Below are 23344 nucleotides of genomic sequence, written 5' to 3'. Positions count from 1 at the left end.
CGGGCCGGGCCGGGCCGGTATCGGCGTTTATTGCGGTGCACGGTCCGCTCCTCCGTACAACAAAGTGCTGCGTGCGGGACAGCACGGCCCCACAGCACACAGTGCGAACAGCGGGACGGGCCCGTTGTGTCCATACAGCAACACGGGAACGGCCAGAGCCCAACGGCCGACAGACCCTGCACGGGGAGCCCGGTGGGGAGCAGCACTGGGCTGCATTGCAGGCTGCATTGTATCTATGGCCCTGTGTCTATGGCTGCACTGTATCAGTGGGTGCTGCATCACAGCTGTGGGTGCTGCACTGTATCTGGGTGCTGCTCAGTTGACGGTGCTGCTCCTGCCCCCTGCGCTCTGTGTCTCGTGGATCCCGGTGTCGTTCAGTCCTTGCAGGGCAATGTCGTCTGTAGGGACAAGCAGGGACAGCTGAGCAGCCCATCCACACAGCACACACAGCTGACACTGAGCCCTGGCTGCTGCCCCCATCATGGTGATGGGACCCCAACTCCGAGCCCTGCAAACACAGCAGCTCCCCCTGCCCCCATGTGCTCCCAAAGCAGCACAGACAAAGGCAGACCCTGCAGCCCCTGCAGCCCCAGCTCTGGGGCCACGAGCAGCAGAAGCACAAGGAGCTGAGCCCACCCACGTGCCCACCATGAGGGTCCCCCTGCAGCCCCACACTGCAACCAGGGCTGCCTGCAAAGACACTCCTGCTGTAGCCCAGGCTGGCACCAGACATGGGGCTCCCTGCCCCCCCCCCCCCTTTGCCCCCAGCCCCACTCACGGAAGCGGACGCGGATGGGCCAGATCATGATGCAGCACAGAAACACGGTGGCAGCCATGGCAATGCCCCCAGTGACCAACACCATCACCCAGTGATAGAAGCTGACACAGGCCGGGCAGCAGAGCTCAGTCCTGCAGGGAAAGGACAGGGCTGCACTTGGTGGGGGGCACAGAGCGTCCCAGGGCTGCTGCCACCATCCCACTGCCCAGCACTGACCCCAAGTCCTCGCCCCCAGGACAAGAGCCCAGGGCAGCATCCTGGACATTGAGAACCCGTTTGGGTGTCTGAGATGCAGCCATTTAGGATCAAAAGTCAAGGAAGGCCTTAAGATAAGTCAGAAATGGTTTCTACCAGCATCTCTCCCAAGGCTGTAAGAGCTGTTTGCTGCCAGGAGGTCCCTGTGTGCATTCCGACTCCACAGGGACACTTACGGGCACGGGTGCAGGTTCTGGATCAGCATCACAGCCAGGCCATTGGCCATCTTGTCCGTGAAGCTCATGGCCCCGTAGACAAATGCACTGCTGTGCTGCGAGGGGAGAGGAAGCCTCAGCCAGGCAGCCAGCGCGTGGCACACAGCCCAGCAGCCCTGCGAGCGAGAGCCTTGTGCCCTCTCATGGGCAGAGCCCACATTACAGCAGAGCCCATAATACAGCGGATATTGGGCACGAGGGATGGGCTGCAGCACAGACGTACCGTGTTGGTCCCGATGAGGTCAGCCGTCATGGACAGGGATGTGACCAGGATGGTGGCGGAGCCGGCCCCGAGCAGCACGGCCACCCCGTAGATCTCTGCTCCCATCTCCCTGCTCAGGGACACCCAGGAGGCGAAGGCCAGGATCACCAGGATGCCCACAAAGTACGTCAGCTGCTCCGGGACAGGAACAGGGACAAGGCAGAGCTCAGTGCCCCGGCTGCGCTGCGGCCCCAGGTGACACCCCATAAGGAGGACAGCTGTGTTGGGGCCACAGTGGGGAGCTGTGGGCAGGGGGTCTGTGCAGGAGCAGAGCAGGGTTTGCTCCAGGACATTTGCTCCAGTGCAGAAGGGAACACTGCAGTCCCAGCCCCCTATTCTGGCTCAGCCAGGCTCACCCTCTGCCCCCTCTGAGCCCCCCAGGGCTCTCCCAGCCCCACCAGGACTCTGGACCAGCATCACTTTCCCAGACCTCTGCACCCTCAGGTGTCCAGGACTGTCCCCTGCCACCCCTCACCCTGCCCCATAGGCCCCATACTGCAGCAGGAGGTCCCTGCTTTGCAGCCAGGCTCACGTTGCCGCGTGCTCTGCTCGTTTGTGGCTTCAGCATTTGGCTTTTCTGCCCAGCTCAGGAGCAGGTTGTTACACGCTGCCCTGGGTCTAATTCAAACCACTCCACAGCCCCGGGACTCACATTTCGACCTATCCACTTATTCACAGGCTTCATGAGGAAGGAGGAGAGGAAGCCGCTGATGTACATCACCAGGGGGATGGTGGCAATGTATTTCTGTGGGAGACGAGCACAGGGGGAGGATCAGCTCCAGAACAGCAGCACAGAACCCCCCCATCCTACAACCTCGAGGTGCAGGCGGGGATGTGCCCCACACCCACCTTGGGCAGCAGCAGTGAGTTGGTCAGGTACATGGCAATGTAGGTCTGGGACAGGTTGACGATGAGCCGGGTGGCCATGTAGAGCACTGCAACCTGCACAGGGACACACGGCGGCTCAGCCCCTGCAGCTGCAGGTGAGGAATGTCGGCACAGCCGTGTCCTGTCTGCTCCTACCTGGTAGAAGGAGGGTTCCAGCAGCCAGTCCTTCCACACCAGCAGCGAACGCGGGGACCTCGTGGGCTCCTTGTGCAGCAGGGGGGTGCTCTCCTCGGGCTGCGGCAGCGGGTACAGCTCCTCTTTGGTGCCCAGGTGGAAGATGAGGGAGAACAAAGCTCCCAGCCCCACCACGATGAGGGACAGGTTCTGGAGGAGGGAGAGGAGAGTGAGTGTAGCACAGGGCGTCCTCTGCCTGCAAACCATCAGGAGTCTGATGGACTGGAGGGGTCCAGGGGGAGTTGACGCAGCCCTTAAGGGGTGCAGCAGAGGAGGCTGTGGGACGCTGCCATCTCAACCCCTCCAGCACCTTCCAGTTCAGCTGCATCCCACCCAAATAAAGGAGCCCAGGGACGGAGCTTTGCCACGTACCCGAAACACGGGGACATCCTGGATGCCCAGGTGCTCTGTGCGCTCGGGCTGATCCACCTCCATGTTCAGCAGCAGCCAGGCCAGGCCATACACAGTGATGTTGGCCATGACGGTGAAGGCGTATCTGGGGGGAGATGGCATCAGGGTGACACCGAGGGACACGCACAGATTCAGCCCCAGCAGAGACATTTCCATGCAGGGCTGCCCTACAAACCAGCTGTGCTACATCCAGCTGGGCAGCACAGCATCATTCCAATATGGAACAGTGAGTGAGTCCTACAGGATACATCCCTCCCCTGGGAGCATCACCCTCTGGTCCCAAAGTGGCTCATCACTATGGCACAGCGACACAACACCAGCATCCCCATCCCCATCCCCAGGTTAAGGTTAAGGCCAGGAGGATCCATGTCACCTGAAAGCCGTGAGTTCCACCTTCTCATGGTCACTGGTCACCAGCTCCGGGATGAGGGACAGGTGGGAGATCTGTGTGGCTGCCCAGCCGAACTGGAAGATGACGATGAAGGGGAGGTAATAGATGAAGGCTGCCCACTGTGGGGTGCCCTCCTTGCAGCCCAGGCAGGGGTTGAAGATGAAGGGGAAGGAGATGAGGACACAGGTGGTACCTGGGAAGAGAGGAGGGGGGCAGTGAGCCTCTGTAGGACCAGATGGATGCAGCTGCTCAGCCAGGTCCTGCCTTGGGGCCGGGGATAAAGTCAGCTCCTCCTGGGTGCAGATAACAACCACCCAAGGCCACGTGCCACCCCACCGCCTGCCCCAGGGCGATAAGGAGCCGGGACAGCTGGGCTGTGCAGGCACAAGGCCACTGCGTGTCCCCTCAGCCCAGGGGTATCTCCAGCACATGGAACAGGAGCGGATCTGTCCCCACGCCAGCATCAGACGCTGCATCTGTGCTGGAAGCTCCCAGCTGAGTCAGTGACACCAGAGCCGGCACCGTCCCCTCTGCAAGCAATGGGGATGGGGGATGCCTGCGTGGGGCAGGCAAGGACAAGCTGGCTCCTCCACAAGGTTGCTGATCAAACACAGAGAACAGAGGCCCATGTGCAGCACCTCGTCCTGCGGGTCCTGAGCTTCACCCTCCTGCTGCAGCCATCCCCCAGCACAGCCCCGTTCTATGGGGCACAGCCACGTTCTATGGGGCACAGCCACAGAGCAGCACTGGGGCCCTGCTCCCCCCAGCAGGGCCATCCCAGCCCACACGCTCCCACTCCAGCCCAGCCAGGCGGTCCCAGGGCACCCGGTGTCTGCGGAGCATCACCACCAGGAGCCCCATCCGGCCCCGCTGTGGGGAGATGCAGCCGATAGGATCCCGTGGTATCTCGCCCCCAAAGCTGCGGTTTCCCACCGTTTCCTCTGACCTGAGCGTGGTTGTTGCTGCACAGGAACATCTCACCGCAGTGTGAGAGCTGCAGGGAGCCCCCGGGCTCAGCCCCCAGCCCTTGTGGGCCGTGCAGTGCTACAGCCCAGAGCAGGGTGTGATTCAGGACTTCCCCTTAGTGCACCCAGATGGAGCGGAGCTGCCCACACCGCAGGTCACTTCCCCAGACGTGGGGCACAGAGCTCACAGACGCTGCTCAGGGAGTCATGCAGCCCCCCATGCTGCACACTTACTTTCCCTTGCTTTGGTTCTGAGATCCCGACCCAGCAGGCTGCAGGGAGGCCAGCTGCCCTATCAGCCTGATGGTGGGTTGCACGGAGCGGCTGCTGAGATAAGTTTGGAATCAAGATAACAGCACCCACAGCTCAACCGTCCTCACCCTGCACAGACACACAGCGAGTTCCAGCAGCTGTGCTCCATTTGCGGTGCCATTACAGGAGGCAGCTCCGGGGTCCCTGTCTGCCCAGTGGGGTTTTTTCATCCTCATCACCAGCTCAGCCCCGTGGGTTCCCGTATGTGCCACAGCCCCGCGCTGTCTCCTCCAGGTCCCAGGGCAGCCCAAGCCCTCGGTGCGTTTTCACCCCAAGGACGATGCAGGAGGAGCTCTGAGAGCTCCTCACACAGACCCAGTGCTGCTGCTTCCCCATCCCCGTAGGGAGGTGGCTGCTGCGCCCTGAGCTCACGCAGGGACAGGGGCATTAAGGACCTCAAATGTGCCCCAACGGGGTCAGCCCTGCAAGGGAAGGATGCTGCACCCCGAGGTCCCGGCTGCTCCAGGGTCCCAAGCACAGGCTCAGCGCCTCTGATACATCCCCACGTGTAGGGGAAAGCCCAGATTTCACATCACATCACCGTCCCACTCTCCTCCCCCCATAGGGGCACACAGTTCCCTCCGCACACACACAGGGATACAGCGCTGCTTTCCCCCATCGCACACAGCGGGGCTCTGCTGCTCTGCTCCTTCCCCACGGCTCACCCCCATTATTTCCCCGTGTTGCTGCGGAGCTGGGGGGGCTCAGAGGCAGCACCAAGTGCCGCGCAATCAGCCGCCCACCATCCACCCCATGTGGGGGGTGAGACCCCCCCCATCAGTACCACAACCAGCCCCGCACCGCACAGCCCCGCCCCCGCTCTCACCCGCCAGGTGCCACGTCTTCCTCCTCCCGTACCGCCCGCAGCCGGTGGATCGATCCGCCTCGTACCCGAGCAGCGGCGTGCACAGCCCGTCCGCCACCTGCCCGGCCAGCAGCAGCGCCCCGGCCAGCCCGTGGCTGTATCCCAGCACGGCGTGCAGGTAGAGCAGCAGGTACGTGAACCACAGCGACGCGCACAGATCGTTCAGGAAATGCCCGGCCGCGAAACTCAACCTCGCCCGCAGCGGCAGCGCCGACCCCGGCGTGGGCTCCGCCATGGCGCCACGGCGCGCCGCCCCGAGACCCGCTTAAAGAGCCCGGCGGGACGGGACGGGCGGGGCGGGGCGGGGCCGGGGGGGGGGTGTAATGAGCGTGGATCCGCAGCAACGGGAGACAACGACCCCCGCCCCGTCCCACCCACAGCAGGCAGCGTGACCGTGTCATTGCGTGACCGTGTCATTGCGTGACCGTGCTTTGCGTGCCCGGGGCTGGATGGAGCGTTGCTGCTGCCGGGCGCTGCGCAGTTCAAAGCCCCGTTTCAAGTGCTGGCTCTGATGGCTCAACCCGCAGCGCCCCGCTCCCTCCATCACGGGATGCTGCGGCGCGGTGCGGTGCGGTCACCGCTTCTATGTCCCCGGGGGCTCCGGGTCCGTTTGATTTGGTGCCCCCCCCCCGCCCCGCCGGTGGGAGCTGGGCGCACCGCGATGTTGGCAGCAATCGGGTGTCTGCGCCCCGGGGCCGGGATGCTCCGGATGAACGATTTCATTGGGATCTTGTGACCATGCGGCAGCTCCGGCTGCGGGGCCCGGCCTCGCATCACCCCCAGCCCCAGCCCTGTGTCATGTGAGGACAGCGGTGACTCAGGGAGGAACTGAAAATCCCAGCGGGGGGTTGGGGACCAGCCGGGTCCGCACCCACAGCCCGGCCCCCCCCATGGCAGCGCCCCTGACACGTCTGACAGCACATTAATGCACCGGGTCATGGTGAGCTGGGCTCACTGAGCCCATCCACTGAGCATTGGGAGCACAGCGGGGGCCTTGGGGTCACTGGGAGGAGCTGGGCTGGGTAACGGCTCCCTGTGACCCCCCTGGGGTGGATCCTGGCTGCAGGACCCCCCGCCCCCCGCCCATTGCCGGGATGGGCGCTGGGGGCACTGGAGGTGAATGGTACCGGTGGGCCCCACCCGTTGCCGTTGCCGTTTTAAGGCGCTGAACTCCCCGCACTTCCGCGTCCTCACGCCGCGTTGTGATTGGCTGGGCGCCCGGCCGCGCGCGCCGAGCTCAACGCACGCAACGTCGGCCTTCCTCCCGGCCACGCCCACTCGCTGCCGCTTCCTGATGACGTCACGAAGCCGAAGCCAATCGGCGAGAAGCCGTGAGCTCCAGAACAAGGAGCAGAGACCAATGGGGAGAGGCGGAGCGGGATCCTAATTTGCATAATAATAGAGGGGCGGGGCCGGGTGAGGAAGAGCGGCAGAGGGAGCGGAGGGGCCGGGAGGTGGGGGGGGAATGGGGGGTAATGGGGGGGATCCAATAGGGGGGGCCCAATGGGGGGGAACGGGGAAGGGGGGGTTGGGGGGGGCAGAGGGGTTGGAAGGGGCCTGGGCTGGGGGCTGGGGGGGGCTGGGGGCGCTGTGGGGCTCGGGGGGGCTCAGAGGTGGGGCTGGGAGCAATGGGGGCAGATGGGGGTCACGGGGGGGGATCATGGGGGGGTAAATGGGTCCTGGAGGGGAGAAATGGGGTGAATGGGGAACATTGGGGGGGGTGAATGGGGAGGGGAACTGCTGGGGGTGAATGGGGGCCAATGGGGGGGTGATGGGGGTGATGGGGGCTGATGGGGGGGTGATGGGGGGAGTGACGGTCCTGGGGGGGGGCAGCGATGGCAGCGAGTGGTGGGGCTGGGGGGGCTGGTGGGCTGAATGGGGGCCCTGTGGGGGGAATGATGGAGGGGGATGAGGCCCCTGGGGGGGGAACTGCTGGGTGTGAATGGAGGCCATGGGGGGGATGGATGGAGTTGGGGGGTGTCACAGGAGGGAGATTTGTGGGGGTGAATGGGGGTCTGTGGTGGGAACCGCTGGGGTTGGATGGGAGAGCTGTGGGCTTTGGGCTCTGGGGGTTGGGAGCGATGTCCTTTGGGGTCTGGGGGTTTCTTGGCCCAGGGAGGGTTCAATTGGGGACTGTGGCTTCCAGGGACCCCAAGTGACGTCTGTGGGTTTGTCCCTCAGGGTCTGACTCCGAGTGACCCCAGCAGCCCATGGCCCACAGCGCGAAGCAGCCGCCCGCAGTGATGCTGTAAGTGCCCCCAGTGCCGCCATCGGGGCTGTCCCACAGTCACACACCTGGTGCCATTCAGATCCGTGTTTGTGTCCATGTGGGTGCTCAGCACCACGCTCTGCCTGTCACACCCCAGCTGTGCAGGGTGCAGTGCCCCCCCCCGAGGGGCTGTGGTTCGAGCAGGACCCTGCCTGGAACACGCTGACATCCCAAAGCGACCTGTGGCACGACAGGAATGTGGGGGAGGCTGAGCAGCTCCCAGCACATTCCATGGTGGAGCTGTAGGTTCGTTAGGGCTGATAACGGAGCTGAGGCCTCCCAGACACACAGAAGCAGATTGCCCAGGAAGCACAAGGTCCATTCGCCATCCCATCAGCTGTGGGAGCAGCACCCAGCAGAACAGGCCCCACCAAAGCAGAGGTTGATTGTACCCCATGTAGGATCATCTGATGGGCTGGGGGCTCTGTGCAGGGCTGGGTTCACACCCATTGTGTGGTGTGACAGGGCGATGAGCCGCGGGGCCGGCCCGGATCCATCCAGCTTTGAGCATTAATCCTCATTTCCTCTCCCTCGTGGGGTCTGTGCTGACCCGGCGCCATTTCATCCATCTTGTGACTCTGATGAAAGTGCAAATTAATGATGTTTGCGTGGAAAACCGATGTTCTTCACGGCTCCGTCCTTGTGGCTGTGATGTGGTTGGGTGTGTTCGCGTGGGATGCAGCAAGAGTGGGATTGATGTGTCTGGGCAGCGCGTCCCGTCCTGCTGTGGGATCAAAGGGACAACGGTGCCACGGGAAGGAGCCGGGGGAGATTCTGTGATGTGGGCAGAGCTGCTCAGTGTGGGGCTGCTGGGTCGTGTGGGGATGGAAGTGGGGCCGGGGTTTGGGGGCACTGGTTGGGTTGGGTTGGGTTGGGTTGGCTGCTGCTGGGGTGTTGCAGTGCTCCTATGGCCCGTCCCGATGGTCCTTTCTGTCCGCAGGCACGCCACGGGCAAGGCTCAGCATGGCAACTTCCTGGTGGCCATCAAACAGGAGAAGGGGGAGGCGGCTCGTGCCAGCGGGGAGAAGCCACACGGTGAGGAGGAGGTGAGCAGCGGCCTCTGAGGGCCCTTCGTGTATGGACCGAGTTGCTCCATCCCTCAGCTCCATCCTGGGCTGAGCTGCACTGCAGGGCTGGGCAGACCCATGGGCAGAGCTGTGGTTTGGAGCGCAGCGTCCCCGTGCTCCCACCAACACCCCCTTGTCCTTCTGTTGTCCTGTTACATCCTCGGGACACCAGCCGGTGAAGAAGAGGGGTTGGCCAAAGGGCAAGAAGAGGAAGAAGATCCTTCCCAACGGCCCCAAGGCCCCAGTGACGGGCTACGTGCGATTCCTGAACGAGCGGCGCGAGCAGATCCGCACCCAACACCCCGACCTGCCCTTCCCTGAGATCACCAAGATGCTGGGGGCCGAGTGGAGCAAACTGCAGCTCTCAGAGAAGCAGGTAACGGGTCCCTCATCCTGCAGGGCAGTGCTCTTAAAGGGTCCTGCACCTTCCAGCTCCTCCTGGGAGCTCCTGCCCTGTGCTGGGAATGGCCGTGCCCCATCTCGGTGTGTTGGGAGCAGAATCTTTGTGTACATGGGGTCTGGGCACCAAAATGTTTCCTGGGAGCCTGTCCCGGTGCTGCTGGGCCCTGAGGTGTGGGATGGGGTCACACTGGGAGCTGCTGGGCTGGGCTGAGTGTTGCTGTGGCCGCAGCGTTACCTGGACGAAGCAGAGCGGGAGAAGCAGCAATACATGAAGGAGCTGCGGGAATACCAGCAGTCGGAGGCGTACAAGATGTGCACGGAGAAAATCCAGGAGAAGAAGATTAAAAAAGGTGTGTTGTGTTGCTGCGTTGCTGCCCTGTGCTCGGGATGCAGCTGGGGGGTCCTGGGGGGTCTCCTGGGGGTAACCTGCTCCTTCTTACCAGAGGACGCCGGCTCTGCAGCAACAAACACTCTGCTGAACGGGCACCCGCACAAGGTGAGGCCACGTGGGGAAACAGGCGCGTGGTGCTGCTGGGGTTGGACCCCGGGATGGGTGAGGAGGGGCTGAGGGAGAACCAGGGTGGGCTCCAGGGCCCCCAGTTCCAACTGAAACGGAGCCTGGAGCTGCAGGAGGCGGCACACGGCAATGCCCTGCCTGCAGCTCCTTGTCCTCAGGGTGGGATGGGACACGGGGTCCTCCTGCCTCACCCGTCCCCTGCTGCCCCCCAGGCCGGTGAGTGCAGCGATGCCTTCTCTACCTTCGACGTTCCCATCTTCACAGAGGAGTTCCTGGACCAAAACAAAGGTGTGGGGCTGGAGGAGGGGCTGACTTTGGGCTGGGTATCACCGAGCCCTGCTGATCCTGCTCTGTCCCTGCAGCCCGGGAGGCCGAGCTGCGGCGCCTGCGGAAGATGAACACGGAGTTTGAGGAGCAGAACGCCATCCTGCAGAAACACACGGAGAGCATGAACTGCGCCAAGGAGAAGCTGGAGCAGGAGCTGGCGCAGGAGGAGAGGCAGACGCTGGCCCTGCAGCAGCAGCTGCAGTCGGTGCGACAGGCGCTCACCACCAGCTTCGCCTCCCTCCCCATCCCCGGTGAGTGTGGGGCAGCGTTGGTGCAGGACGTGGGACCCGCAGTCGGGGTCTCATCCCATTATGGATGGGGACTTCACTGATCTCTGCCCCACAGGGACTGGGGAGACCCCGACGCTGAGCACCCTGGACTTCTACATGGCCAAGCTGCACAGCGCCATCGAGAGCAACCCGCTGCAGCACGAGAAGCTGGTGGTCCGCATCAAGGAGATCCTGTCCCGCATTGCCAGGTGGGTGCCCTGTGTGTCCTGATGTGGGGGCAGGGGGGGGTTGGGGCCGTGCCCACGTTGCTGTGGGACAGGAGAGCAGAACTGGGTCACCTGGCACTGCCTTCATCTCCATAGTGAGCATTTGTGAGAGGACCAGTCCCTGCCTGAGCCCGGGGCCGGCCGGGCCGCAGCGCTGTCCTTGGAGCTCCTGCAATAACAGCCCCTGCTGGGGGTCCGGCTCATCCCCTGCACCCCGGGGTGACATCTCAGCACCTCGAGCTTCTGGGGACCAACAGGACGGCACCTGGCCCGCGCTGCCTCGAGGCCGTGGCTGCTTTATTTAATCCTCCCCGTTCCCTTCGCTGCTGCCTGTGGTGCCTTCAGCTCCGTGCCCTGCCTGCCCCTCCTTCCCCGTGCTATGGGACCAGGCGGGGCAGCTCCTTCCCCTTCATGCTGGGGGCTGTGGGGCTCCACCCCTCCCTGCCTTTGTGGGACCACGGTGACAGCGGCTGTGCCGGCGCTGGGGCTGCCAGTCACCCATCTCAGATCGTTCTATTAGAGTGGCTTATTTTCTTACCAGCACTACGTGGATCCTTCCCGGGTTTAACCCGGGCTGGGCTCCCACCCTTTTCTCTCACCTGCAAGGTTGGTTCTTTCTGCAGTGGAGTCTCCTGGTCGCCATCTCGTGGGCTCGGGATGGGGACGGGAGTGAATAAATTTGGGGAAAAATAAACCAAACAATTTTGGAGTTGGTGCATTTATGTACGGGGGGGGGGGCTCCAAAGCGGCTCCGGGGGCTCCTCATCATTTCCCATCCCCGTCCTTTATCCCCACGCCTTTAGTTCGCTGCCCCACGGCTCAGGGCAGCTGCCCGCAGCTCCCCCCCGCCCCATCCCCACGTCCAGGATGCGGCCGTGGCTCCGCGCACCCGATCCGTGGGGCTGACCCGGTTGTAGGATCGTGTTCCCGGTCCCGGCATCGCGTTACGGGCGCTCGGTGGGCGCTGCCCATCCATAATTCAGCAGCGGCAGCGCGATGCGGCGGGCGGGCAGGCGCTGCAGGCAGGCCCGGGAGGACGGGCCCATGGAGAACGGCGTGGGGCAGGAGCCGGGGGTCTCCGAGCCGCCCCCCGCCGAGGGCACCTCGGCCCCGCGGCCGCCCCGCGCCCGGCCCCGCCTGGTGTTCCGCACCCAACTGGCCCACGGCAGCCACACGGGGCGCATCGAGGGCTTCACCAACGTGAAGGAGCTGTACGGGAAGATCGCCGAGGTGTTCGGCATCTCCCCCACCGAGGTGAGGGGTCGGTCGGGGGGGGCCGAGGAGGGTGACGCCCGTCCCGGGCTCGTCCCCAGCGGCGGTGACGGGTTCCCGGGGGCAGATCCTGTTTTGCACGCTGAACACGCACAAAGTGGACATGCAGAAGCTGCTGGGGGGGCAGATCGGGCTGGAGGATTTCATCTTCGCTCACGTCCGCGGGGAAACCAAAGAGGTGGAGGTGACCAAGACGGAGGACGCGCTGGGACTCACCATCACCGACAACGGAGCCGGATACGCCTTCATCAAGGTGGGGATGTGTGGGGCTGGGGCTGCCCCGACCCGGGGGGGCGTTTTGGGGTCTCCTCTGCCTGATCCCAAAGGAAATCAGTGCACGGAGGGTGGTGTCACCGTGTGTCCCCCCCCAGCGGATCAAGGAGGGGAGCATCATCAACCGCATCCAGACGGTGTGTGTGGGCGACAGCATCGAGGCCATCAACGACCAGACCATCGTGGGCTGCCGGCACTACGAGGTGGCCCGAATGCTGCGCGAGCTGCCCCGCGCTCAGCCCTTCACCCTGCGCCTGGTGCAGCCCAAAAAGGCCTTTGGTGAGTGGGGGGGGCTGCTCTGCTTTGAGCCCCAGGAAGGGGCAGTGGGGGGGGGGGGGACATTGTTTTTGGCCATCCTTGGTCACCCTCCATCACTCCTGCCCCTTCTTCTTGGACACCCACCCCTGGGCCCCCTCCCACCCGCTGTGGGGCTCAGACATGATCGGGCAGAGGACGCGGAGCAGCAGCAAGTGCCCACCTGAAGGCAGAGTGTCCACTGGGAAGGAGACGCTGCGACTGCATGCACAGGGCCCGGCCACGCTGCAGGAGGGGGTAAGAAACCCCCAGAGCCCCCTGCACCTGCCTGGGGGGGGGGCTTTCCTCACGGGGTGACCCCTCAATGTCATCCCATCCCCACCCACAGCCCAGTGCCGTGGAGGAAGAGGCTGCGCGCCGCGTGGACGACCTGCTGGAGAGCTACATGGGCATCCGCGACTGCGAGCTGGGTGGGTGCTGCTCTGTGCCCCCCCAGCCCTACACCCACCTCCCCCCCTGACCCCCGTCCTCCTGCAGCTGCCACCATGGTGGAGATGGCCAAGTGCAGCCCCACGGCTGCCGCACTCGCCTGCGCCCTCGACTCAGTGCTGGGAGAGTTCGCCTTCCCCCAGGAGTTTGTGGCTGAGGTTTGGGCAGCCGTCTGCAGCCCCCATGGGGGGCAGGAGTAGCTGGGGGCGGCCAGATCCCCCCCTCCATGTTACCCACCTGGGGGTGCCGGTGCTGCTGGAGGTCCCCCCATGTCGCCCTTTGCACACACAGACTGGAGGTGTGGGGCTGCTGTGGGGCTGTGGGTGCTCATGCCCCCCCCCTCCCATGGGGCACACAGTGCTGCACAAGCTGTGCTTTATTGGGGGCTCACAGAGCAGGATGGGGAAGGAGATGGGGGGGGGACACACCTCCATGCCCACCCCATCAGGTCCCCCATCCCCCCCCGCTGCACTCAGCTCCTGCAGCTGCAAGGTGAAAAATAATAATAATAAAACCCAAAACAGAACAAAACCTCCAGAATCAAAGGGAGGGGAGGGAAGGGGGGGTCCCACTATTGCAGCCGCCCCTCCTGGGTGAGCTTGCGGCGCAGGGAGGGGTTGAGGACGGGGTAGAGGGACAGCAGGGAGGGCCGCGCGCGCAGCCCCGGGTGCAGGCGCTGCAGCACCGCACGGCGGAACAGGATGTAAACCCAGGGGTCCAGGATCTGGTTCCAGGTGACCATGCGGATGTAGATGAGCAGCAGCTGCTGCGTCTGTCCCGGCAGCATGTGGAGGGGGGCACCTGTCCGCAGCTGCTGGAGGGAGGTCTGGATGATGAAGATCTGGGGGGAGAGGGGAGGGGGCACCTTTATGGGCCGCCAAGTGGGGAGAACCCCAAAGGATGGGGAGGGAAAGTGGGGGCACGTCTGGACTGGGGGTCTCAGTTACGGGGACACCAGGACCCAGCACATCTCCATGGGGGATAATGGGGGGACATTGAAAGCTGGGACCTCACCCAGAGAGGCACTGGGGGTCACCCCAGGAGGGACAAGGGGGCACATGAGGACACACCAAGACCAGGGGACACCCAAAGGGACAGAAGGACACAGCAAGATGCAGGGGGACACCAAAGCCCTGAGTCTCAACAGGGGGATGTGGTGGGGACACCAAAATGTGGGGCTTTGTCCCCAGGGATCGGGGAGGTCACAAAACTACAGGGGTTCACTAAGAGAGTCATGGAGATGATACAGGGAGACCTGGGGCTTCACCAGGAGGGACACGGGGAGGGCACCGGGACCACAGGACCTGACCAGGAGGGACACCCCAAAGCCCCCCAACCCAGAGGGGCACAGGGGCCGCCCCAGCCCAGCTCCTCACCAGCAGCGGCATCCAGCAGATGGTGGCGATGACCATGATTCCCACCAGCTGCACCATCATCTCCACTTCGCTGTCGCGCCGGCGCTGCACCGACTCGCGGTCGTGGTAGACGCGGCACAGAGTGACCACGCTGACCGTGTTGAAGACGAAGGAGAGCAGCACAGAGCAGACGCCCAGCAGGGCGAACAGGAGGCAGAACACGACGTTGCCGGCGTCGGGCAGGAGGGTGAGGAAGCACCAGGAGCCGGGGAACTGCAGCGTGTAGCGCCCCAAACCCAGCACCGGCAGCAGCCCCAGAGCGCAGGAGAAGCCCCACACTGCAGCCACCACGGCCCACGCGCGGCGCTTGGACACCGACGTGGAGCGGGAGAAGGGGCGGTTGATGCCCACGAACCTCTCCCCGGCCATGGTGGCCCCCAGGAGCAGCGGGCACTGCCCGAAGAACACCATGGAGAAGCCGAGGAAGTTGCAGAGGTGGCAGCCGGGATCCACCTGGGCCCAGTTGAACTTGGTGAAGTGGTACGGGATGATGACGGCGGCCGTCACCAGCAGCCCCATGAAGTCTGTCACCACCAGCCCACAGAGGAAGACCAGGAAGGAGGAGCGTGAACGGCTGCTGAGCTGACGGGAGGAGCTGAGCAGGACGTAGAGGGCGAAGAGGTTGGAGCAGAGCCCGATGAGGCCGAAGGCAGTGGAGAACCACGGCGACGCGATGGCTTTGGGCTGCGTCACGTTGAGGCTGAGGCTGAGGTTCACCACCCCAAAGCAGGTGTGGGGGTGGCTGGCCAGGCTCACGTTGGGGGGCTCCGTGTCCCCCCACCCCATCCTGGTGGCCTCAGGCGCCCTCCAAGCTGGGCTCCATGGCGTGTTCCTGGTGCCGGCGCTGATCCCACTGGGCTCTGTGGGGATAAGAGCAGCATTAGGGACCAGAACTCTCACCCTAATCCTAATTGTGATTCCAATCCCAACTCTGACCCTGTCCCTAACCCTGACCGTGACCTTAACACTGATCCTGGCACTAACCCTGACCCTAACACAGGTCATCCACCCAGAGCCTGCAGATGTGGGGTGTCCCATGGGGCGCTGAGGCCCCAGCCCTACAGCTGGACGGGATTAACCGTCCCCTCTGCGTCACCAGGGCAGCAGCCACCAGCGCCACGTGCTCATTGTTTGGAGCAGCACACGCTGCCAGCTGGGCTCCATCCCGTGCCGGGGGGGCTCATCCAAACCCCATCCCTGCGGCGCAGTGGGGACACGGTCCCAGCTCCATGTGCCAAACTGTGAGGAGGGACGTGTCTGCATCCCACACACAGGGGCAGGATTAGCTTAAAAGCATCACCCCCCCCACCCCGTGTCTGTGGCTGGCGCCCACGTGGCGATGACCGCAGGCGGACGTTCGCACCCGGAGCCGTGTAGCACGCAGCCTCCCCTGCCCCCCCACCCCTCAGCACCACAACATTAATGAGGACCCACAGCAGCCAGCACAGCAACGTCCCCAAACCGCCTGCAGTGCCCCACGGCTGTGGGGTCCCATCACTGCCTGGATGGAGCTGTGCACCCAACGTCACCCTGCGCCCCAGGGGACCCTCAGCCATGGGGTGTCCCTGGCAGCTGGGCAGCCCCATGGGGCTCAGCAAGAAGGGCCCACTCCCCATGTGGGACTCCCAGTTCCTCACACCTCATCCTGCAGCCACGGATCTGCTGGTGACAGCGAGGGGATGTGGGGATGGATGGCCCCACAAGCTGTCGGGGCTGCACTTAGAGGGCATAAAACATTAATGAGAGCTCAATTAGCACCAGCAGGGCTGTAACTGAGCCAGAGAGCTGCAGAGCGGCACAGAGACACTTACGGGCAGGAATTCATGCGTGGGGCAGCGGATCCTCAGTGTGCGGTGTGGGGACGGCGGCTCCTGTGGGGAACAGACCCTGAGGTTGTGCCTCGGCCCCATTGGGGGGCACAGGGGCTGCTGGGAGCCCCCGGGGGGCGCAGATTCTGCTCCTAATTGGCAGCCCTGGAACGTGTTGGCAGCTGCGGTGGGGGCTGGGGGGGCATTAATGGGGCTTTTGGCACCGGGATGGTGCTTTTCTGGGGAAGTGCAGCACAGAGCGCAGAGCTGCGGGTCCCTCCTGTCCCATTTCTCCTCTTGGCTTTGAGGCGCTCCCTGCAGCGTCCCCCACCCGACGGCCCGTCGGACACGGCTGGGCGCTCCATCCCCTCTGCCCTCAGTGCAGAGAAACGCACCGAGACGGGACGGGAAATGCACCGACCACGTCACACGGAGCTGGCAGAGCCCCAGCATCCCTCCCCCGACCCACGGCCATCAAAGCCATGGAGCCCAGAGAGGGGACTTCCAGGGGACATCCGGGCGGGAGACACCCACGGTGTGCGGCGCCGCCGGCGGTGACACAAAGCACCTGTCCCTGTTGGGATCCACGGCACGAGGCTCCATCCCATCCCATCCCATCCCATCCCATCCCATCCCATCCCATCCCATCCCCATCTCCATTGCAGTCCCATCTCAGTCCATCCCATCCCATTCCCGTTCCCATCCCCATCCCGATCTCCACCCCACCCCCATCCCACCCGCTCCGCCCCACTCAGCCCTTCTGCCCGTGGCGGACGCTCCATCCATCGTTCCGTCGTTTCCAGCTCCGCGGTGCGTCCGTCCCCCCTCCCCCCCCCCCTTTCCCTCCCCCCATCCCGACCCCTCCACCCGTCCGTCCCACCCCCGCCCTTCCCATCCCGGTGGGTTCTCTGTCCGTCCCACCCTCTTTGTGTCCCCCCCGGCCCCCCCCAGCCGTTACCTCTCAGCCGCCGCGGGGCGGTGGGTTGGGGCTGGGATCGGAGCTCGGTTCGGTTGCGGGTGGGCGCAGCGCTGCCCCGCGGGAGGCGCCGGGGAAGGGCCGGGCTGGGAGCGGCCCCCCCCGCCCCGTCCCGTCCCGTTTCCCCGCCCCGCCCGGACCCTCCGCCGCCCGCAGCGCTGCCCCGCGATGGGGCCGAGGCGGGACCCGGGGCCGCGCTCCCGCACGAAGACGCGCGTGGGGTGGGACTCGCGTGGCCGCGGCTCACCTGTACCCGCTCCGGCAGCGGGGCGCGCAGTGCCCGGCTCTGTTTAGCGGGGCCGCCTTATCCGGGTTACTCACTTGTTTACCCCAGCCGGATTCCTGCGTCTGGAGGGGGGGGGGGTTGGCCGTCACCCCACGGGCCCCCCCCGGTCCCGCACCGCTCCGTGGGCAGCGCGGGGCCCCGCATCGGCCGCAGCAGCGGAACCGGGCGCTGCACGGACTCACGGCGCCGCCCCGAACCCAGCGCCGTGTGTGGCGCACCGGGACGAGACCCCCCCCCCCACCAGGACCCCTCCCAACCCACGACCACCCCGTCCGCCCTCCGCCCCATTGGCCGCACCGCCCACTCCCAGCGCCGGAGCCGCTCACTGGAGGACACCGGGACGGCCCTTAACGGCACAACGAGGGGCGGCAGCGGACGGCACCGAACCGCGACCCCCCGCAGCCCCCCCGGGTGCAGAGGATGCGGGTGCGGGGGGGGCGATGTGCGGGGCCGCGGGGTGATGATCCGACGCCCCCCGGGGTCACACGTGCAGCGGGAGCCGACGGACGCCGGGCTGAGCGCAGCGCTCGGGGCCGATCGTGGTTTTCCCTTTTTTCTCCCTTTTTCTTCCTGCTCCGGCCTCGGGACCCCCCCGTGCCCCGGCGGCAGCTGCTCCACGGCTTTAAATAGCGCGCAGGAAGGAGCGGGTGGCGATGTCCGGAGCGATGGGAAACGCGTGGGGCGGGCGGGTGCCCCCAGCCGTGGGGCAGAGGCGGGCGAGGGGCCGGGGGACGCTCCCGAGCTACGGGCCGGACGCTGCCAACCGAGCCCCGAGCAGCGGGACGGGATGACGGGACGAGCTTTGGGGCGGCCCGTCACTGAGAAGCCCCGGGGGGAGCCGGGGGGAACAGCGGCATCGGGGCAGCGGGGAGGCGGATGCTGCCAGCCCCGGGGGGAGGAAGCCGAAGCCGCGTCCCGCAGCAGCAGTTCACGGCCGAGGCTTCTCCTCCCCCATCCCTCAGCACAAGGCCGGGCCGTGCCCCCCCCGCCCCGCTCCCCCCGTACCAGCACCCGGCGGCCCCGGGCAGCGCTCAGCAACGAGGGGAGGGACCGAGGGCCACAGAAAGCGGATTTTGCCCTGTAAGGAGATGTCGCGGTCACATCTCACACCCCTCTCCCTCCTCCTCCTCCTCCCCCCCCCCCGCGGCTGGCGCCCCAGCAGACCAAGGGCTGCGACTGAGGACCAAAGGGAGCAGCAGCCGCTGGGAACGGGACATGGAGAGCTCTGAGATGGAGCTCTGACCGAAGGGGCGATGGGCACCCATGGGGACATTAACACGGAGCGGGGGGATGGAGGAGCCCCCAGTGCTGGGGGGGGGCAGGGACACGAGGGACACAGCGGCATAAAAGAGCCCCCATTTATTTGCACCAAAGTCTCAGAGTCCCTCGGGATGAAAACACAAAGAGGGAAAAGGCAACGGGTCGGTGCTGGGGCTGCGGGAGGCGGAGGGGGCCGGGCAGCGGGCTGAGCCCAGCTCACCTGCGGTACCGGTACCGCTTGAAGTGGAACCACAGCTGGAAGATGCCGTTGGCAAACTGGCAGCGGAAGCCGTGACGGTGGGAATATTCCCACTCCCTGTTGACGATCTTGAAGGCGATGTCCTCGTAGGGCGGCCCCGCGTGGAAGCGCAGGATGGCAAAGTCCTTGTTGTCCTGACAGGCCTCCAGGAAGTACTCGGGGGTGGAACGTTTGTCGATGAGGTCGGGGTAGAAGATGTTGAACTTGTAGCCCTGCACGATCTTGGGGGGCGGGTTGTCGAAGTCATAGTGGGTCTGGTTGTATTTGTTCCACTCGAAGCCCGTGTGCACGCGGTTGAAGAAGCGCGGTTTGCGGGGCCGGTACTTGTCGGCCCACAGATACGCTTTGCCCGTCAGCGGCATCTCCACGCTGAACTGCGCCTCGTCGGCCCCCATCCCCTCCTTGGCCTTGCGGAAGAAGATGTCGTCGGCGCTCTCGGTGGCGTTGCCTGCAGGGAAGGGGGGAAAGAGCCCTGCAGCGTCAGCCCGGAGCTGTGTGAGCAGAGCTGGGCACTGAGGTGGGAGGGCGGGATGCTGGGCTGGGCAATGCACCCATAACTGCCTTCCCACTTGTGTGCTGCCCAAGTAGTTTGATGAGGAGCTGGGAGTGGGAAGGACCCAAACCGAATCCATGGGCCTGAGCTGCTCAGCACACCCCTCAGCCATTCCAGCTCTCACTCCATGCTGCAGCTCTGCCTCTTGCTCACCCAGAGGGCACTGTTCCCTCCAGCCCTGCATCCCAGAGCATGCACGGCCCCCTGAGCCCAGCAGGGTTCTCCTACCTGTGACCTGGAGCTGCTGGCGCAGCAGCAGCAGACGATGTGTGTCCTCCTCTGCCTCCAGCACATGGGCGTCAAAGGGCAGCTCGTTGGTGCCCAGCAGCCGGGGGCTGTACTTCCCCGCATCGTAGTCGTCCAGGCTCTGCTGGATCAGATCCTCCTCCATCAGCACAGCTTCCCCCTCCGCTTCTTCTTTGACCTCCACGTCCTGCTCAGGCTCTGCCTCTGAGGATGGCCCCGGCTGCACCACGATGCTCTCTTCTGCATCCAGCCTGAAGGGGAGAGAGAAAAGAACTGGGATGGAGGTGGCAGCCGTGCTTCCCTGAGGTCCAACTGGGGACAGATGGGAACGTGCCCATATGGGGTGCCAGAGGGGAAATCACACTCCCCCGGGCTGCATACCCGTCACTGGGGGACGCCGGCTCCCGCTTGATGATGGGGAAGAGGGGCTCACTTTCCACGCCCTGCTCCTGCTTCAGCTTGTACAGCTTCTGGCGCAGCACGTCCTGGTGCCGCTCCCGCAGCCTGTGAGGGGAGAGCAGTGAGGTCACATCCAGCACACCCACAGCTGGGACAGACACTGCTGAACCCTTACACACCCCAACCAGGGGCCGGGCCCTGCTCTCACCTGGCCCGAGCCATGTAGGCCTTCAGCTGCTGCAGCAGGCTCTCCCAGTAGCCGATGTCGAGGTTGGGCCCTCCCGCCCGGATCTTGCTCTCAATGCCCTGGTACAGCACTTGCAGCTGGTTGTAGGTCTTCCCCTTGAACACGGACTGCACGTCTGAGCTGACAGAGGCGTTGACGCCGTCCCGCCGCTCCCCTGAAGAGGTGGGAAAGGGTGATCAGCCTCCCTGAGCACTGCTGGGCTGCACCAAGCAGCCGTCACATCCACAGCCTCCACCCAGCCCAGAGCAATGTGCAAACCCCTGCAAACCTGCAGGTGTGCAACAGAGCCTGTGCCACATTTTACCTGTTACACACACGCTCTTCAACACCTGCTCATGCTTACCTGGTCCTCCTTTCCCAGAGGCCTCCAGTTTGCGGAGCTTGGCTATCTCATCCTCTGTGATGATGGTCATGTCCCTCCAGAAATCCACGTTCTTCCCTTGCTCCAGCTCCATGTAAACCTGCAGGCAGAGGACAACCAGGACCTCAGGCACCTGCTGGTGCTTAAAGCTCAAGGAGGGAAGCCCTGAGCTGCCAACCCACAGACAGCCCAGGTACCTGGATGTCCTCCACCAGATCCTCCATGTCAGAGACAGTCAGGCCATTCAGGAAGGTGTAGGGCTCGTGCATCTCCACAGCCAGGTCGTCATCCTCCGCACTGATGTATTTGGCCAGAAGGTCGATGGGTTTTGCCCTCCCATCCCGAATCCGGATCTTAGACCTGGGTGAGAACAGAGAGACTGTGAGCAATAACTACCACCCCCCACACCCCCCAGCCCATCCTCACAGAACTGCCCACCCACCGCAGCTTGGCCTGCTGCAGGTGGAAGTTGTCCTCCTGCTCCTCCCAGGTTTTGAAGTGTTCCGCCTCTTTCTCCCTCTGCAGCATCTCCAGCTCCTGCTCACGCATCGCCTTCTCCCGCTCTCTCTCCAGGCGCAGCTGCTTCACCTGCTCAGGGGCAGAGTGAGATGTGAGGCTGCTGGGCCTCCCAGGGCATTGGGTACAACCAAGTGCCTCTCTGCAGTGACTTGGCACTTGTCCTTGTCAGCACATCCTAAGCTGGACTCAGCCCCAAGGAGAAAGTCTCACCCTGGAACAGAAGTGAGCACTCTGTGGCACTCACACCCTACAAACTCCCCCTGAAAGAACAAGGGAACTTTCAGTTTGGGCTGGGAGCAGCTGGAAGAGCTGGGCTGTCCATGACAGACAGTAGGAGGGAGAGAGGGACTCTGATCCCACCTTCTGCAGCTCCAGGCGATTGTCCTCCTGGATTCGCTTGTTCCTCTCCTTCAGGTCCTTCTCATCCAGGTGGCTGATCCCCTTCTTCTCCAGTGCCTGAAGCAGAGCAGCCAAGAGAAGCCATGAAACCAGGCAACCTCCTTCAGCCTCTCAAGGGGCAGCAGAACGCTGCATCCCCCCACTGCTGCTGCTCCAGAAAGCTCCCAGCCCACCAGAGATCCCCAGCTCCCTCAAACGCTACTTCAGCCACCACCAGGTATGAATGGAGCGCTCACCTTGCTCCAAATGAATGTGCCCAGCAGGTTGTTGTCCCCAAAGGGATTGTCCGTGTTGGTGTAACCCATGTACTCCTCACCCCAGCCCATCTTCTCCCGCTTCTTCCTCTCCTTGGCCTCTTTCTTGGCCAGCCGACGGGCTCGTTTCTCCTCCGGTGTCTCCAAGGCCTTCATAAGCGCAGCCTGCTTCTTCTTCTCCTCCTTCAGCCTCAAGCGCTCCTGAAGGCTCAGCTGCTGCCCCGACTCCTCCTGGCTCCGGGCGCGTGGAGGGGAGGGTGAGCTGACCGAGGACACGGAGCATTTGGAGCCAGCCCTCCTCCTCCGCCGGTCCCTGCTCCGCGCTCGCCTCCTGTCTCGCTCTGCACTCGAGTCAGAGGAACGACCCCGTGACCGCGAGCGATGCTTCCTTTGGCTTTTATGGTGCTGGTCCCTGCTTTTCCTTTTCTTCTTCCATGCCTGTCTTTCATCGTCGGAGTCAGAACTGGGGGGAGAAATTCACATTTTGGTCAATGATTTTGGGCTCTGCATCGAAGAAGCGCTTCAGGAGAGAAGTGTTACTGTGTGCACCTGAGGCTGTTCATGGTTAACAACAGGGCTGAGCTCTGTGATGGTGACTGCCACCATTCCAGCCACACGGAGCTGCCGGGTCTCCTCGTGTGCCTTCAGCCCACCCTGGTACTAAGGCCCAGTTTCTCCCGATGAGCCCAACCACACCGGGCCCGGTTCTGCCCAGCTCAGTCCCATTCCCTCCCACAGGAACCCAACCCCACCAAGGCCCGGTCCCTGAAACAAAGGCCGGCAGCACCGCGGCCCAGCTCCCACCCCAGGCTCTACAGCTGCCCCCGGCCCCGCAGGCACAGCCCGGCCCACAACACAAGGCCCAGTTTCCCCAACGACGCTCAGCCGCACCGGGCCCGGTTCTGTCAGGCCGAGTCCTGTCCCTCACCGGTCCCACACCGGGCCGGGCTCCCCTCAAGGCCGCACGGGGCCCGTTTCCCCACCGGGCCCGGCCGCCCCAGGCCCCGCTCCCCGCCTCCCTCAGGCCGAGGCCCAGCTCCGCACCGAGGCCGCCCCAGCCCCGGCCCCGCTCACCCCGAGCTCTCCTCCCTCCTCCTTCCCCTGCTCCGGCTCCGCCGCCGCCTCCCCTCGCTGTCGGACCGCTCCCGGTTCCTCTCTCGGTCCCTCCGGTCCCGGCTCCGCGATCCCGACCCCATCCCGGCTCTCAGGCCGCGCAGTGCCCGGCTCGGGGCGGAAGGAGGCGGGGTTCGGGGCGGGCCTAGGCCGGGCGGTCCGTGTGTGTTTTCTTCCCCCTTGTTCCCTTTCCTCTCGCCCCGAACGCAGCAGGTTCCGGAGGTCTCAGCTCTGAATCCTCCCCGCTCCCAGCCCAGGGGCTGCCGGTTCTGCACTGCTCCCATCTCCCCTCCGCCCCCGGGGCCGGCACAAGGAGCTGCTTGTTCCCCGGGCTGCCAACAGCGATGGGAAGGGAAGAGCCTTGGA

The 23344-nt window shown here is 64.7% G+C and overlaps 5 protein-coding genes across 16 annotated transcripts; 2 read left to right on the top strand and 3 right to left on the bottom strand.

Annotated features, from left to right (window-relative positions):
• Positions 1-2: 2 nt before the first annotated feature.
• MFSD12 (major facilitator superfamily domain containing 12) lies at positions 3-5772 on the bottom strand. 9 transcript variants are annotated; one of them, XM_085517501.1, is made up of 10 exons: positions 5478-5772; positions 3357-3567; positions 2945-3068; positions 2534-2722; positions 2360-2452; positions 2163-2255; positions 1472-1693; positions 1210-1304; positions 779-909; positions 3-398 (listed from the first exon to the last, which is right to left on the bottom strand). In XM_085517501.1, the coding sequence occupies exons 1-10, from the start codon at positions 5749-5751 to the stop codon at positions 316-318; spliced, it is 1515 nt and encodes a 504-aa protein (XP_085373627.1). In that variant the 5' UTR covers positions 5752-5772; the 3' UTR covers positions 3-315. The 9 variants fall into 9 exon arrangements, 5 of the variants coding, with proteins under 5 accessions (XP_085373627.1, XP_015741904.2, XP_085373628.1 ...); XM_015886418.3 differs by having other exon boundaries at positions 1472-1642; XM_085517502.1 differs by lacking the exon at positions 5478-5772 and adding an exon at positions 4321-4494 and having other exon boundaries at positions 3357-3448.
• A 906-nt stretch (positions 5773-6678) lies between these two features.
• Positions 6679-11293, top strand: HMG20B (high mobility group 20B). 3 transcript variants are annotated; one of them, XM_085517513.1, is made up of 10 exons: positions 6679-6932; positions 7698-7764; positions 8726-8831; positions 9025-9228; positions 9484-9604; positions 9698-9750; positions 9984-10059; positions 10134-10349; positions 10444-10576; positions 10691-11293. In XM_085517513.1, exons 2-10 carry the CDS (start codon positions 7727-7729, stop codon positions 10701-10703), a joined length of 960 nt encoding a protein of 319 aa, XP_085373639.1. In that variant the 5' UTR covers positions 6679-6932; positions 7698-7726; the 3' UTR covers positions 10704-11293. The 3 variants fall into 3 exon arrangements, with proteins under 3 accessions (XP_085373639.1, XP_085373638.1, XP_085373640.1); XM_085517512.1 differs by having other exon boundaries at positions 6925-6970; XM_085517514.1 differs by having other exon boundaries at positions 6925-6970; positions 7663-7764.
• A 189-nt stretch (positions 11294-11482) lies between these two features.
• GIPC3 (GIPC PDZ domain containing family member 3) lies at positions 11483-13414 on the top strand. The gene is made up of 6 exons (XM_015886425.3): positions 11483-11848; positions 11934-12119; positions 12238-12418; positions 12576-12691; positions 12783-12864; positions 12932-13414. Exons 1-6 carry the CDS (start codon positions 11591-11593, stop codon positions 13081-13083), a joined length of 975 nt encoding a protein of 324 aa, XP_015741911.2. The 5' UTR covers positions 11483-11590; the 3' UTR covers positions 13084-13414.
• On the bottom strand, positions 13242-17579 carry TBXA2R (thromboxane A2 receptor). 2 transcript variants are annotated; one of them, XM_015886423.3, is made up of 4 exons: positions 17404-17579; positions 16110-16169; positions 14260-15158; positions 13242-13724 (listed from the first exon to the last, which is right to left on the bottom strand). In XM_015886423.3, exons 3-4 carry the CDS (start codon positions 15082-15084, stop codon positions 13455-13457), a joined length of 1095 nt encoding a protein of 364 aa, XP_015741909.1. In that variant the 5' UTR covers positions 15085-15158; positions 16110-16169; positions 17404-17579; the 3' UTR covers positions 13242-13454. The 2 variants fall into 2 exon arrangements, with proteins under 2 accessions (XP_015741909.1, XP_015741908.1); XM_015886422.3 differs by lacking the exon at positions 17404-17579 and adding an exon at positions 17065-17190.
• A 1133-nt stretch (positions 17580-18712) lies between these two features.
• On the bottom strand, positions 18713-23097 carry CACTIN (cactin, spliceosome C complex subunit). The gene is made up of 10 exons (XM_015886408.3): positions 22940-23097; positions 21848-22328; positions 21573-21668; positions 21136-21281; positions 20891-21053; positions 20676-20793; positions 20294-20486; positions 20068-20190; positions 19669-19937; positions 18713-19335 (listed from the first exon to the last, which is right to left on the bottom strand). Exons 1-10 carry the CDS (start codon positions 23059-23061, stop codon positions 18845-18847), a joined length of 2202 nt encoding a protein of 733 aa, XP_015741894.3. The 5' UTR covers positions 23062-23097; the 3' UTR covers positions 18713-18844.
• Positions 23098-23344: the final 247 nt, after the last annotated feature.

Source organism: Coturnix japonica, chromosome 16 (genome assembly GCF_054131305.1).
Source record: "Coturnix japonica strain WE chromosome 16, WE-NBRP24, whole genome shotgun sequence".
Lineage (NCBI taxonomy): Eukaryota > Metazoa > Chordata > Aves > Galliformes > Phasianidae > Coturnix > Coturnix japonica.
Note: the sequence above shows the minus strand (reverse complement) of the source record. Positions and strands in the feature narration are given on the sequence as shown.

What these genes read in the sequence shown, in the direction of transcription:
- HMG20B (XM_085517513.1), top strand. Translation starts at nt 7,727, where the DNA reads ATGGCCCACAGCGCGAAGCAGCCGCCCGCAGTGATGCT. An exon ending in CAGCCGCCCGCAGTGATGCT is followed by an intron (nt 7,765 to 8,725) that starts GTAAGTGCCCCC and finishes TTCTGTCCGCAG; the next exon opens with GCACGCCACGGGCAAGGCTC. An exon ending in GTTCCTGGACCAAAACAAAG is followed by an intron (nt 10,060 to 10,133) that starts GTGTGGGGCTGG and finishes CTGTCCCTGCAG; the next exon opens with CCCGGGAGGCCGAGCTGCGG.
- TBXA2R (XM_015886423.3), bottom strand. Translation starts at nt 15,084, where the DNA reads ATGGGGTGGGGGGACACGGAGCCCCCCAACGTGAGCCTGGCCAGCCAC. An exon ending in TCTGCTGGATGCCGCTGCTG is followed by an intron (nt 13,725 to 14,259) that starts GTGAGGAGCTGG and finishes CTCTCCCCCCAG; the next exon opens with ATCTTCATCATCCAGACCTC.
- CACTIN (XM_015886408.3), bottom strand. Translation starts at nt 23,061, where the DNA reads ATGGGGTCGGGATCGCGGAGCCGGGACCGGAGGGACCGAGAGAGGAAC. An exon ending in ATCGCCTGGAGCTGCAGAAG is followed by an intron (nt 21,282 to 21,572) that starts GTGGGATCAGAG and finishes GCCCCTGAGCAG; the next exon opens with GTGAAGCAGCTGCGCCTGGA. An exon ending in CTGCAGCAGGCCAAGCTGCG is followed by an intron (nt 21,054 to 21,135) that starts GTGGGTGGGCAG and finishes GTTCTCACCCAG; the next exon opens with GTCTAAGATCCGGATTCGGG.
- MFSD12 (XM_085517501.1), bottom strand. Translation starts at nt 5,751, where the DNA reads ATGGCGGAGCCCACGCCGGGGTCGGCGCTGCCGCTGCGGGCGAGGTTG. An exon ending in TGGAACCCTCCTTCTACCAG is followed by an intron (nt 2,453 to 2,533) that starts GTAGGAGCAGAC and finishes GTCCCTGTGCAG; the next exon opens with GTTGCAGTGCTCTACATGGC. An exon ending in GCCCATCCGCGTCCGCTTCC is followed by an intron (nt 399 to 778) that starts GTGAGTGGGGCT and finishes TTGTCCCTACAG; the next exon opens with ACGACATTGCCCTGCAAGGA.
- GIPC3 (XM_015886425.3), top strand. Translation starts at nt 11,591, where the DNA reads ATGCGGCGGGCGGGCAGGCGCTGCAGGCAGGCCCGGGAGGACGGGCCC. An exon ending in TCGGCATCTCCCCCACCGAG is followed by an intron (nt 11,849 to 11,933) that starts GTGAGGGGTCGG and finishes TCCCGGGGGCAG; the next exon opens with ATCCTGTTTTGCACGCTGAA. An exon ending in CATCCGCGACTGCGAGCTGG is followed by an intron (nt 12,865 to 12,931) that starts GTGGGTGCTGCT and finishes GTCCTCCTGCAG; the next exon opens with CTGCCACCATGGTGGAGATG.